Here is a 13,884-nt window from a genome sequence, read left to right as displayed (position 1 = left end):
TTTGGTTACGTATATTCCATAAGCTCGTTTATCCATGCAGACAATCAAGGAAACGAAGCGGAAAAGCAGACAGGAGAAGGTAAGTATCCCAAGTCAATTTGATAAAGCGTGATTCAATACTTATAGTCAAAAAAATAAGCTAAAGATATGTGATGAATAGGTAAACGATACACACGTGAGCTCATATAAAATTAGTCAATGTCAGTAAGCAGATGAGTTACAAGATCAAAATATGACTCAAGAACAATAAATAAGTTAGTCTGCCCAGAATTTAGAATAAACCATGTAGGCTAAACATAGTATTAGACCCTATAAGTTGTAGATTTTATTCCACTTCCTATTAAAATGTTTTAAGTTTATCATCCTGGGATTCAGTTAAAAAAGGAAAGCTCTCTTGAACTAAAAGCGTTGAAAGGGCTGGAGATAAGCTACACGTTGTCAAGCCATTTAAGTGTATAGTAGTCAGTGATTATGGTTATGTTTTCGTTTATCTAGTTACTCAGTTGTAGATATTTTGGAATACTTCCTATCATTGGAGATATTACTTTTGGAATGTTATGGCTTTTTTCCATTTTGACTGACTGCGCTACACTTGATATAGTAGTATGTTCTTCGTAAAAGGCTTTACATTTTCATGTGAACTAGTAAAAACGACAGAAGATGAAAAACGTTCTCCATCATGAATTACATTAGTGTAGATAATAATTCCCGCTTCATTTTGGTTAGTTACCAGAAACAAAGTAAAAATTGCCAAACAAGAGTTGAGTTTATCATCACCTGTTAAAAATGTTTTTCCTGATTTCTAATTGTTAACTTAACTTGTACATAGTGATGTTTTACTTTCTAGTAAAAAAGTAATAAAAGTTCTGTAAATGAATGATTGAAAAGTATGAACGGATTTATTCAAAAATGATAAGACTATAAAGCATCATCTATTTTCCATCTTAATAGTTGTCTTCTTCATCCATGTTCACTATCCTTTTTTTTAGGAAATAGATTCCTATAAAAGCTGAAAATTATTACATGATTCTAATCTCAGTTAAAAAGCAGATTTGTGTAGTGTATTAAGTATTCAAATTTCTTGAACTATCTTCTATCTATAATTTCAGAAAATGCTTGTGAAATAAGGCTATATCGAGGCAATACACACAGTATGCACATATGCCAATTAGAGACTGACCAGTTGCAGTCCTAAACATCAATGGGAAAATTCAAACAAACAATACTAAGTGCATTTAAATAACTGTTTAGTTTATTTTTTGCCAAGGTGATTTATCTTTAAGTAAATAAAGTTTTTCTTTTCTCTTTATAAAAATTCAATATTATAAATCTCTTATAATCATGGATCATCTACAATGATATTTATTAAGTTTTGTATTTTCTGATTGTGAATCTCTGGGTTGCTTTGTTTTACGTTTTTGTTTATTCTTTGTTTTTATTGTATGAGTCCTTTTGTTTTATTGTATGTTATGAATATTTGGTTACTTATGCATGTACGTGCCTGTTTAAATGACAAGAAAACGAATAAAAGATAGAATACATTGAACAAGAAGTAAAATACGGGTTCATTTTAATAGTAAATTTATTAGTATATAGTATGTCATTACCAACATATCAAAACCACATGAAAGAGAAAATAAAATTATGTTAGATCATTATAATTCAATGTTATTCATTAATTACTCTATGAGGGGGTAATAGGCGTAAGTAAATAAGTACAAGTTTATATAATCAGTTTTGAGCCACACTGTTTTCTTCAACTGTAATGACATTACTTGATTGTCTGAGTTGAGGCAGAGAGCGAAACATTCAAATTTAACATTACCAGGGAAGAGTTAAAATGGTTTGAATTATTTTTTTCTGGTTAGCGTTTTTTTTAGAGAGTTAGTTTTTCTACGGGATGGGGTCACTAACCCCATGACCAACTCTCCTTCTTTACCCGGGCTTGGGACCGGTAGTAGCTCTAGAAGAACTACAGGCCGAGTTCAAACTTAACATATACTGGTTATTTTCTTACTGATACTGTTACTTTCCATTTCATTTGTGATGATGATAATAATAGTCACCTGATTAGATTTATTTAAATCCATTCAGTAGATGGTTTTTAGTACTCAAGTGTTTTAATCATTAAGCGCTTAAACAATTCTACAACTGATTGTCAATGGTGGTGCTAGAAAATTACTAAAATATTATTATATAGTGAAATTTATTCATATTAAATCATTTTATAAAGACAAATGGATTTTCTACTCGATTTATTATCTGTAGTAATGGTTAACAAACTCTTCAAGACTTTATCCCTGTCTTTAATCAGTGTTGCCTGGATTGAAGAACACTTCAAAATATAGTGAATTATGGTTTTTAAATAATGTCTTTTGAATAGTTTATTAAAATAACATTGTTATATCGTGGCAGTATGTTTTCTTCGAATAAAGTTCAACAAACGACGTCTCACTGAATTGAATTAGATTTACGCTAATCGTCTATTTACAATATCATTAGGCCTGTCCAATCTATTCATTATCATGTCATCTATTCAGGAGATTGCTACTAGGATTTTGAAGCATAAAGGTAATTTCGACATACGGTTTATGCCTGCAAAACAAGTAGATTTATTTTATATCCACTTGATCAGCCAAAATGAACCTTCGGAAGTATTCCTACTGGTCTGAAATCTTGATTCCATTGAAAATTACTAATAGCTAAGGTTTTGCTTTACTAAAATGATCGTATGACTGAACGTCTGACGAAACAGAGGGAACTTTGATACATGTCATTAGTGAGCATTCTTGTCTTTTTAATAAGTTATAACAATGTATGAGACCCATAGAACTTAGCATCGATGGGTTTATCATTTGTGGAGTCATTGTCAATCAAGGATTTGGATGAACTATGTTCCCCTTACTCCGTAAATACTGGTTAGAATTCTTTGTCCCGATTTATGCTCTCAAGTGAGGAAAGAATCAAGATATTCACGAACTATATCTGAGCAAAAACGTCAAGGGACTTTCCATCCATCAGTGACTTACTAACCTGAGATAAAATTGATTGTCACATTAGTTGACACCATACACGTACAATTGAGTTTGTTCACATCTAATTTGGTTAAGCCCTTGTGTTAACTTATTTAACGGACAGAGTCATTCGTACAATAACAACCTATCTATACTATTGTACCTTTATTATGTACTCTTGAGCATTGTTTACTGCCTACGCATATATTCATTTTACTAGCCTTACTATTAATCGCTTAATTGATTCGATGATTCATTCATTTCACTATGTATATATATGTACATTTAAATCCTGTTCACTGACTCGTTGACTCGCACACTTGTTCACTGACTCGGTCACTCGCTCACTCATTCGACTGGCACGCTCACTCGCTTGCTTTACGGCACTACTCTTTCATGCTTGCTTAATGTGCCTGTAATTTTGCAATCTGTGTGTGGTTCAATAATAAACGCAATCAACACTTCGTATTCGCCTTCTGATTTATATACCGTTGGGGCGTTATCGAGTAACGGTTATCAGGACGAACAATATACGAGGTTTAAAGATAATATCGAATATCGATCACCACAACACAATTGTGTATTTTGATCCGCACTGTTTCAGTGATAAAACAGACTTGTTCAAGTCAGGCATTCCATTGCAAAGCGACTTATGCTTTAATTATGGAATTATCGGGGGTAGAAGTTTATCCACATTCTTCCGTTTCGATAACATCGATTTCAGTAATGTAACCCATTGGGGGACACAGGTAGCTTTCCTACAGTTGACATAGTGATGCTATGTCGTTGACACTGAACGAAACCTTGTCAATCTGTATTGATTTAACATGCCATTTGATGATCATTTTTGGTAGGTATATGTACTTGGCTTGTGATACAATCGTCGAATCTTAACTATTCTCACTATAAAGTTAATCATACTTTAAACCATTATACTGGAGTGTAGGTTCAATTTTATACGGTAGTTACAAGTAAATATACCACTAATTTAACAATCCATTACATCGAATTCCCAAAAAAACTAAAAACAATATAAAATTCAGATGACACCTTTATGCATATATCCGAATAAAAAAGCCGGAGCTTTGACTCCAAAAGAAATATGTTCAGCCACCCCTTTTAGCCTAACCGACTAGTTAATAATCAGTTTTACAACATTGTGACGTAATTTGATTGGTGTTCACTTTTATATCTTAAACTAATCTTATCTACACATCTTACCATTGTCATTATTATTATTATTATTATTATTACACTTGCTAACCTTTTAGAGAAATTTATTTAGCATCCACCCCTATCTGCTAATTCTTGCCCAATTCATATTATTCTACATATACGTAATTTCTGATTTGTAATCCGATTATTCTCTTCCACCCCCATGTCAACTATATTTATTCTGATCATTTATCTCACAATTTCATTTCACTTATAAACTGATTCAAGTTAACACTTCGTATTAGTCAGCCCCAACATTAACGATTTTATTTTATATGACAAACAACAATCCTTAGTCCATATGTTACAAGCTTTAATGATGTACTCTGCCTTAAACTTGGCCAATTTTCTATTGTGGACCATTAATTTGGACTTATAATTGTAGAACCTGATGAGAATTTATTGAAAAGACTGGTAGGTCCTGGGTTCGAATCTCGTTAGGCAGGATCGTCGATGCGCACTGCTGAGGAGTACCACGATAGGACGAAGCGGCTGTCCAGTGCTTCCAGGTTTTCCATGGTGGTCTAGCTTCAATTGACTCATGGTTTCATTTATGAAAAGAATATTCTTCGTTCATATTAATTATGTTTTAAATATGATGGGAATTTTTCAACGATATATTAATTAACCTACACATAATTCGTTATAAACTATTTAATATTTAACATTTAACTTAACAAATTAAATGTTGATTATAAGAAAATAGATTTAACTGAATTCAAATTAACTTAATCAATCAATTAGTAATTGAATAAGATTGAAAAATAACGTTCATTATTAAACTATTATATTAATTAATTTGATCTGTTTTTTTATTATTACAAAAATCTTTGTTTTAATTAATTATTTTTAAATAGTTTATCATTTTTTGTCTATTTTTAATGATTCAAAAAAAATTTATAATTAATTTATTTTATTGATTAGATAATTTAGCTTAACTTATTAGAATATTTAATTGGAATATTTAATGAAATAATAAAGTTTTAATGGATGTGTTGCTCAATTTCGTGGATCGTGTGAAGTTAGACATTAACACCGTTTGATCCCGGCCCAGTGGTCTAGAGGTAGAGCGCACGCACGCGAAACTGATAGGTCCTAGGTTCGAATCTCGTTAGGCAGGATCGTGGATGCGCACTGCTGAGGAGTTACATAATAGGATGAAACGGTTATCTAGTGCTTCCGGGTTTCCCATGGTGGTCTAGCTTCAATTGACTCATAATCTCAACTATATAAAATTACTATAATATCCACAAAACCCCTTCTGACAATAAAGTTTTTATTGTCAACAACTCCTTAATTAGATATGCTCTTCTTTACTGATTAGAAGGTATATATATATATTGAGGGTGATTTCAATCTCAATTAGAATCGTTTAAAAAATTGTTTGAAAATCATTAACTAATAGACAGTTATAAATTCACTGGGTATTGTTTGTTTGTATCTTCCCATTGATGTTTAGGACTGTATATGTGCATATGTGCATACTGTGTGTATTGCCTCGATATAGCCTTAATTCCCAAGCATTAAATGCAAAGATGGAAGGTGGGCTAGCAGTGGAATCTAGGACGCGCGGTTTCGTCTCGATAGCTGAGTGGATCACGCGATGGTGTTTGAAGCGGATGGTACTGAGTTCGAGTCCCAGAGTGAACATCAACTCTGAGATGCAGGTACATCCAGCTGACGAATCCCGACTAGGACGAAACGTGCGTCCTGAATTCCACTGCTAGCTACTATCCATCTTTGCTTATAATAGACAGTTAGTTATTTTCTGTTATTGTTTGACTCCTCAATAAATACGTAGATTAGAATAGGGACGAACAACAATAAATTGAAATAGCTTACCACACTAAATAATGAACCAATTGCCCTACAATTTATCGTAAGTATTTTTGAAATCTTATGATCAAACAATAGTTAAGCATTCATATCATTTATTGTTTTTAAATAATGTTATTATGACTTTTTAGTTTTACTAGACTGTTTGATTAAACATATTTTGTTTAAAATGATTGAAAAAGTAAGAATCTTCAAATATGCATGTGTTTGTTTATTAACAATCGCAAACATACACCAAAAATCTGCTCACATTATTTTGGAGATAGTAACTTTTATTCAAGAAAAATTGAAGGACCCTCATCATGAGTTATGTTTATGTTGGTTTCTAACCTTACTATCAAACTTGTTATACTCTTCTTAAAAAATATTTCAGGAGTTTCAGATCACATTTAAGAATATGATACTTATATTATTGAATATGTATTCATTCACTTACAAATCCAACCTTGAGATGTATACTTTGCATTTATTCCAAATTCATATTCGAAACATTTGACTTTAGTACTCCTGATAACGTTGAAATAGATGTCAGTACCATTTCGATTCAACACAAAACTAATACAGAAGTACTTCTAGTTTATCAAGTTAGTATAAAATAATGTATATATAAGATAAAGTGCTTGAGCTTAATGCGAAACTAAATTTCTAAATTGTCTGCTTGTAATTAATTTTCGTATGAAACTATAAATGAAGTGTATAACATAATGAACTCAAGTGTATGTATAAATTTAATTTACAATTATTGGATGTGTATCTTGTGTGACAACACAAAAATGTTTAATCACTATAACTTTTTTATTCAGGTACATAGTATGGAAATACATTATTCTCATTTTTATCTTTGTAGGATAGTTTTCGACCTGAAGATGCATCTCGACGATTTATCATATCGTATCATCTGGCTGATGATATGATATCAATTTTTGAGACTCCGATAAGAAACTCTGGTTTCCCTGGTGGAACATTTCTCAAAAGATCAAGGTAAAGCATGAACTAAATTTTTGATATCTTATCTAGTTGATAGTTTTGAAGAAGTCAGAGTACAGTTAGTTACAATAATGTTTTTAAAGGCCCGAGATCTGATTCCAGGTACGTCGTTTGCTGCTTATTATCGAAATATACATGTCGCTAATCCTCGTATATAATCATCAACTCAAATCGCATTAGTGAATAACGGAATTATTTAAGTCAAATACTGGAATGGATTTTTGAATAGGTATATTCCGTACAATCGTTGATCGGAAAGTAAAGCAAAATAAGACGACGCGCATTGGAGAGGGCGAGTGAGCCATCTCAATTCAGCCAAGAGTTAATCGGCATTTATAGTCGAACAAAAATAAGTTACAGACACAACATTATGAGTAAAGTACGTAATTAGCACACATACAATCATATAAAAAACAGTCAAGTTTATAAGCGAATGAGTGACAGTGTAAAAATGTGGCTTGAGAAGAATGAATAGATTAATCTGTCTAGAGTCTAGAATTACCTATGTGGGCTTGACATAGTATCAGTCCCCATATATTTATTAATTAACAAGACGTTATTTTGTTTTCATAGTGCTTTCGACTCTGGACAAACTATATGATGGACAGACACGTTAACGGATTGTAAGATGATAAACTGTTTTATTTATACTAATCTACCTACCTTGTATATCATTACGTCAGTAGCTATGTTATTTCGATTTGAGCCATTTACATGGTGTTAGTGTCCAATCGGTCCAATAAAAAGTTCTCAATCACGTGAGTAGACTGTGCCACAACTGGGGTGAACATTTCAAGGTCTTCTTTTCAATAAAAACCTCTAAGTAATTGAATTTGAAGCAATGGGCTAAAATAGAGTAAATTGATTCTATTTATCAAGTCTTGTTATTAACTCATGTTCTAGACGCTCTACCAGCACAACAAAACAGAAGACAGATTGTTGTTTCATTATATAAGTGATACTTAATATCTTTTTACTATGTTTAGAATGTTCCACACACCAAATTTATGTACCCTGATCGTGGTCAGGACAATAAACCGATGATCGTTACGCACAAATTTCGTTGAATCTGACACCTCATAATCTCTGACCATCTTATGACTTACAAAGTTCTGTTTGAATTTATCAATAAAATACAGTCAGTGACTGAAATTTAAAGAACAAATTCGATGTGTTGCTATTTCTAGTCATGGTAAATACTTCATATTTAGCGCTAACGATGTATACATCGTAATTCACCATGATAATATTTAACCGTAAGTCGGCAATCGATGGGTTCTGTAGCAACGTCGATTGCTAAGATAAATGAATTATTAATTAGTGAAGTCTCTACGGTTAATCCAAGAGTTATGATGTACCATTCAATTTCCCATAATTCATTGAATGAACGTTTAGAAATGTAGCTTATGTGTTCAAGGTATTTCCTGAGTAAAGGATTATTTGATTAGTATATCTTTACTCATTAAAAATATTTCCAAACATGTGCCATATCTAAACAACTATTAACACAAGAAAGCACTTCCTAGTTTTGCACTATTTCAAGTTGACATTAAATATGGAATATGTGGGAAAACTATGAACAGAGACTTGTTTAAGGTTTTATGAATTCAAGATATAGATCTATATTGAAAGTAAACAACTACCAGTAGCTATCTGCTCTAACAATAAACAGCATAAAAATCTCTGGGAATGAAGAGAAACATTGAAATACATTAAAATATTGCTTATTTTGCCTGAATTTAGTACTACTTTACTTTCTTACTCATGTTACCATTCGCCGAGTAGCATAGGTCGACCATAAGCATTCTACATCCAAATATCATGCACAATCCAGTCCAGTTGATTCCACTTGACACTCATCCCTTTCATGTCTCCTTCCATTTCCCAACACAATGTCTTCTTCAGTCTGGCACGTTTCCTTCTCCCTTCAGGGTTCCATGTCAATGCTTGCTTCGTGATCCAGTCTCATGATTTCCACAATGTATGTCCTATCCACTAACAACGTCTTTTCATAATTTCCTCCTCACTTGCATGTTGGTTTGTTCTCACACACAGTAGGCTGTTGCTGAAGGTAACCGATCAAAAGATAATTAGTATCTTGTGTAGATAATTGTTTACAAATACCTGTACACTTTCGATGATGGTTGTGGTAGTTCTCCATGTTTCAGTTCAGTACAATAGAAACGTCTTTACGTTCGTATCGAAGATTGTGATTTTGATATTGGCTTCCAGATAATTGTTTTGAGTTCGAGATATTCTTCAATTGTAGGAATGTTGTCCTTTCTTTGACAATCCTCGCCATTACGTGTGCATCTGATCTTCTTTGTTCATCGATGATGCAGTTCAAGTGGGTGAATGTTTTCACCACCTGTTCCAGAATTTCTCTATCGAGTGTGAATGATTTTGTTGGTGTTCTCTGTGTTGTATTTGTGGATGTTTATTTTTCCGTTGTGTTTTTTGAGGCCTACTGATGTAGAGACTGCTGCTACACTGGTTGTCTGAATCTGTATATGTTTGTGTGTATGGGATAGAATGGTCAGGTCATGTTCGAAGTCCAAATCGTCTAGTTGTAAACAAGTTGTCCATGCACTACTTTGCAGTGTAGTCTGTCGTATGTATTCCATTTGATGTGGACGATCTTCTCAGCTACTCTCACCATAGTGTCGAAGAAGTTTCCATAATGTTCTCCTATCCACACTGCCGAATACTTTGTCATAGTCAATGAGGTTGATGTGTGGTGACGAATTTGATTTGGTCTGTGCACGACCGGTCCTTACTGAATTCAGTCTGTTGATCTCGAAGCTGGACGTCTACTGAATCTTTAATCCGGTTCAGCAAAACTCCGTTGCAAACATTTCTTGGTACTGATCATATTGTTATGCGTCTGTAATTTTCACATTTTCTCAGATTATGATTGAACATTATAATATGTGTTTAAGGAGGTAACATAACCATAATGACAACTAAATCTGCATAGTAAATAATTATTTTTTTAGATAATTTATAGTAACTGGTTATCTCCCAATCATATTCTCTTCTTTAATCATTTAGAGTTATTAAACCTGGAAGTACATTAGATAATCCAATTTATTATGGTCCTATAGATTTTTCAATTAATTCAAAAATTGATATATTTGGAACACGTTTCATTATTACTGATGTTGATGAATATGTTATTAAATTTTTTGAATCTAATCATGAACAGTTTCCTGATGAATTATTGAATAATTTACGTGAACATTTAAATGATAAAGAAAATCAAACTATAGTTAAACAACAATCTCATTATAAATTGAATAAAGGAGGTAATATTGACTTTAAACGAGAGTAAGTTGAATGTAAATTAACGATTTATAATTTTTTGTTTTGTTTAATGACTATTGATATATATGTAGTCAATGTTATTTCAATGTTTCTGTTAATAATTTATTTTTCAATCTAACTAACGATAAGTTGACTAAGCTAGTTAGTTTATAAGCAAAGGCTCAGTGGTCTATCGGTTAAGTGCTCGCGCGCGAGACTGATAGGTTCTGGGTTTGAGTCTCGCGAGGCGGGATCGTAGATGCGCACTGTTGAGGAGTCCCACAATAGAACGAAACGGCCGTCCAGTGCTTCTAGGTTTTCCATGGTAGTCTAGCTTCAATTGACTCATAATTTCAACTATATAAAATTATTAGATAGCATAAAAAATCTCACATGTTCCTCATATACCAAGCAGAACACTAGGAAGTCCTGTCAAGTATCTGTTATTATTCTGTATTATCCAGACTTGAAAACTCTTATGATTGTATACATAGAACACAAGACTAAGACCTTAAATAAATAACACATATCAATATGTACACATCTGAGTAACAGATTTATAGTTAATTTACTGTGATGTATGAACGATAAACGATATTAGAAAAGGTTAATGAGTCAAATAAAGCTTACCATTAGTAAAATTTAATAATGTCATATACATCTTTCAAACATCTGCTTACAAACTCAAAACTCAAGTTGACAGATTACTCCTGTTAGTCTTCAACCATTTACTAGTGAATAGTGTACTACCAGATCATTTCATCTAGCTTAATATTCACATAATAAACTCTATCAATAGAAATAGATTGTTTGTAATTAATAGGCTGACGTTGTTTATTACTTGATGATTTATTAAAATATGTGTTTTGTAATTAGACTACCAACCTATACAACTAGTTAAAATGCTTTCAAACTTATCAACAACGATTTTTCCAATATGACTAAAAAGAAGTAGCAAACATCAGACTGTTTTATAGTCAGTTGAGTTCATCTAAGAAATCGACTTAATGCGCCGAATTTAGATTAATATCTGTTCTTTTCATGTGGCTAATTTAGTCAAGTATTATGTAAATTGAAATTCGAACAAAAAATAGTGATCTCTAATATATAGTCATACAAACGATCTGCATAGATTTTTAAGAAATGTTTAAAAAATCGATGTCTATGTCTACGTAATTCAGTCGTTTCTATACAAAATGTACCAGATTATTCAAATGCTCTACAAATCTAAAATCCTTACATGTATACTATAAACAGGCGAATATAAATGTATGATGAAGTTGAATTCGCGAGTCAATCTAAGCTAGACCACCATTGAAAACTCCGAAGGACTGGATGGCCATTTCGTCCTAGTGTAGGACACTTGAGCAGTGCGCATTCACAACCCCACTTGCGGGACTCAAACCCAGGACCTTCAGTCTCGCGCATTACCGCCTAACCTCTAGACCACATAGCTGGTATTCAACGACGTTAATGTCTAACTTCGATCAATCCACGATCTTGTGTAACCCTTTATCGATTGTCTGAGGTGGATAACTGCCTCACACCCGATACGGATTGAACTCCACTGGCCACTGCTTCTCACTAAAACTCCAGGGAATCTATCTTGAAGCTAGCCACTAATGAGCACATGACCTTTATCAATTTAAGCGATTTGTGAAGATTGTAGTATTTTCAAAGTCAGGTCCCGGCTCAGTGGTCTAGAGGTTACGCGTTTATGCGCTAGACCGAAGGTCCTGGGTTCGGATCCCGCGCGCGGGATCATGGATGAGCACTTCTGAGAAGTCCCATACTAGGACGAAACGGCCATTCAGTGTTTTTAAGTTTTCATTTGTGTCCTAACTTAGATTGGCTCGTGAATTCAACTTTGAAAATACTACAATCTCCATAAGTCCCATAAATTGGTATAGCCATCTGGTTAGTCTATACGGTAGTAACTAGAACTTACATTCAGTCAGTGTATAACACAAATATCTGTCTTAGGGATATTCCACTTATCGTCAAGCAATAGGAATGGATCGGGACTAACTTGATCTAACATCTGGAAACATCCTAACCCCTCTCAACGTTATACGATATGTTGCTCGGATATATAGATGTATGAGAATATGTGTCCTACCGATAGTTAAAAAAACCCAGATATCCAATGTTTATACCATTCAGTTGAACAATTTATCTTTCACTAATCTTATGAGCTATGAAAACCAGTAATAGCAGAATAATTCAAATAGTACCATATAAAAATTATGACCTAGTAAATGTACCAGTTTGAAGAATTCAATGGTACTGGGTGCTAATTTTTTTTGTTAACTTGGGGTCAATCAAATGGGAAATGACTAATTCTGAGCAAGGAAATTAAAGAGTAATACACGAATAAAATAATTTTACGTGTACTCCCAAAATAGTCTATTTAGAAAATACTAGAGAGAGCACTGGATTGGAATGGCTGGATAACTATTAATCGTAAGAAAAATTTGCAGTTTAATTCATTTGATTGATGGTAGTCCTTGTACATGTCAGAGACACCACAAAATTCTGTTGTGTTTAATTAAGTGTAAAACAAAGCTTGTTGTGGGTTAATAATTAGTAAATGCGTTCAGTACTTGTGTATCAGGTTTTATTTACGCATTCTTTATTATATACAATCAGATGACGATTAGTAGAGACATATTAAATTCACACTAATTTACACTTATTTCTGAATGCAGAATCTGATCAAGCATTTGACTGTCAAATCTACTAGTAATTCAGTTTTATTGTCTAACTTATGCTCACTTGTATGCCCTATTGAATGAACGAAGAAGATATTGCACTTTATATATATATATATATATTGTTGCGTGAGGATAACCATCCGTTCTCAGTGTTTAGTTAAAGTGCAATATCTTTTTCGTTCATTCAATGTATCAATGCTGGATATAAGAGTGTAGTATTCACTGGTTTCATTTGAATTATCTAAAACTGTTTACATGTGTCTTCTATAAAAGCTCCACTGTAGCTCAACCCAACTTTCCAGATAAAAAAAGATGAAGCATAGTTAGAGCTTGAAATGAAATCTCTAGTCAAAACTATGGTATAATAAGCAACATTCATTCACTGAATGAATGTAAAATTGCTAGATATTGCACATTGAGAAGCAGATATACCATAAACTCACGGATACATATCCCATTAATTTAAACCCACCAATCTCCGCAACTCTATATTAGTAATTTGCTTTTGTTTGCTTACCTGTCTATCATATTCTATTTTCACGTTGACGACACCCTGAACTCATTCCATTACAATGCAGATTACACTTGTCTAGTGAAATCCTGGATTTATTTTATTCCACCACAATCGTTGGATGTTCTATTGGCAGTTTCATTTCTGTCCTAATACAAATGATGATGATGCTAATGCCTAGATTCTGATGTTAATCTGATACTAATATTATTTCAGTCTAGTTGTGTCCACTCAGTTCTGGTATGCTTTGATTGTTTATTACTATTGTGCATGCCAGCTAATTCAGTTATTTAAATATGCATCC

At 33.0% G+C, this 13,884-nt stretch overlaps 1 protein-coding gene across 1 annotated transcript in view; it reads left to right on the top strand.

Moving 5' to 3' along the window:
- The window catches only part of Smp_159160 (putative ef-hand domain (C-terminal) containing protein), a gene marked incomplete at its 5' end in the record, with an annotated part of 32,062 nt that overhangs the window by 10,913 nt on the left and 7,265 nt on the right, over window positions 1–13,884 (top strand). Inside the window, 2 exons of the mRNA XM_018794959.1 lie at window positions 6,913–7,046; window positions 10,104–10,379. Coding sequence (XP_018649319.1) covers window positions 6,913–7,046; window positions 10,104–10,379 — 410 coding nt within the window. The remainder of the gene's footprint in view (window positions 1–6,912; window positions 7,047–10,103; window positions 10,380–13,884) is intronic.

This window comes from Schistosoma mansoni, chromosome 1 (genome assembly GCF_000237925.1).
Source record: "Schistosoma mansoni strain Puerto Rico chromosome 1, complete genome".
In the NCBI taxonomy this organism is placed as follows: domain Eukaryota; kingdom Metazoa; phylum Platyhelminthes; class Trematoda; order Strigeidida; family Schistosomatidae; genus Schistosoma; species Schistosoma mansoni.
This window is presented reverse-complemented; position numbering and strand designations above follow the sequence as displayed.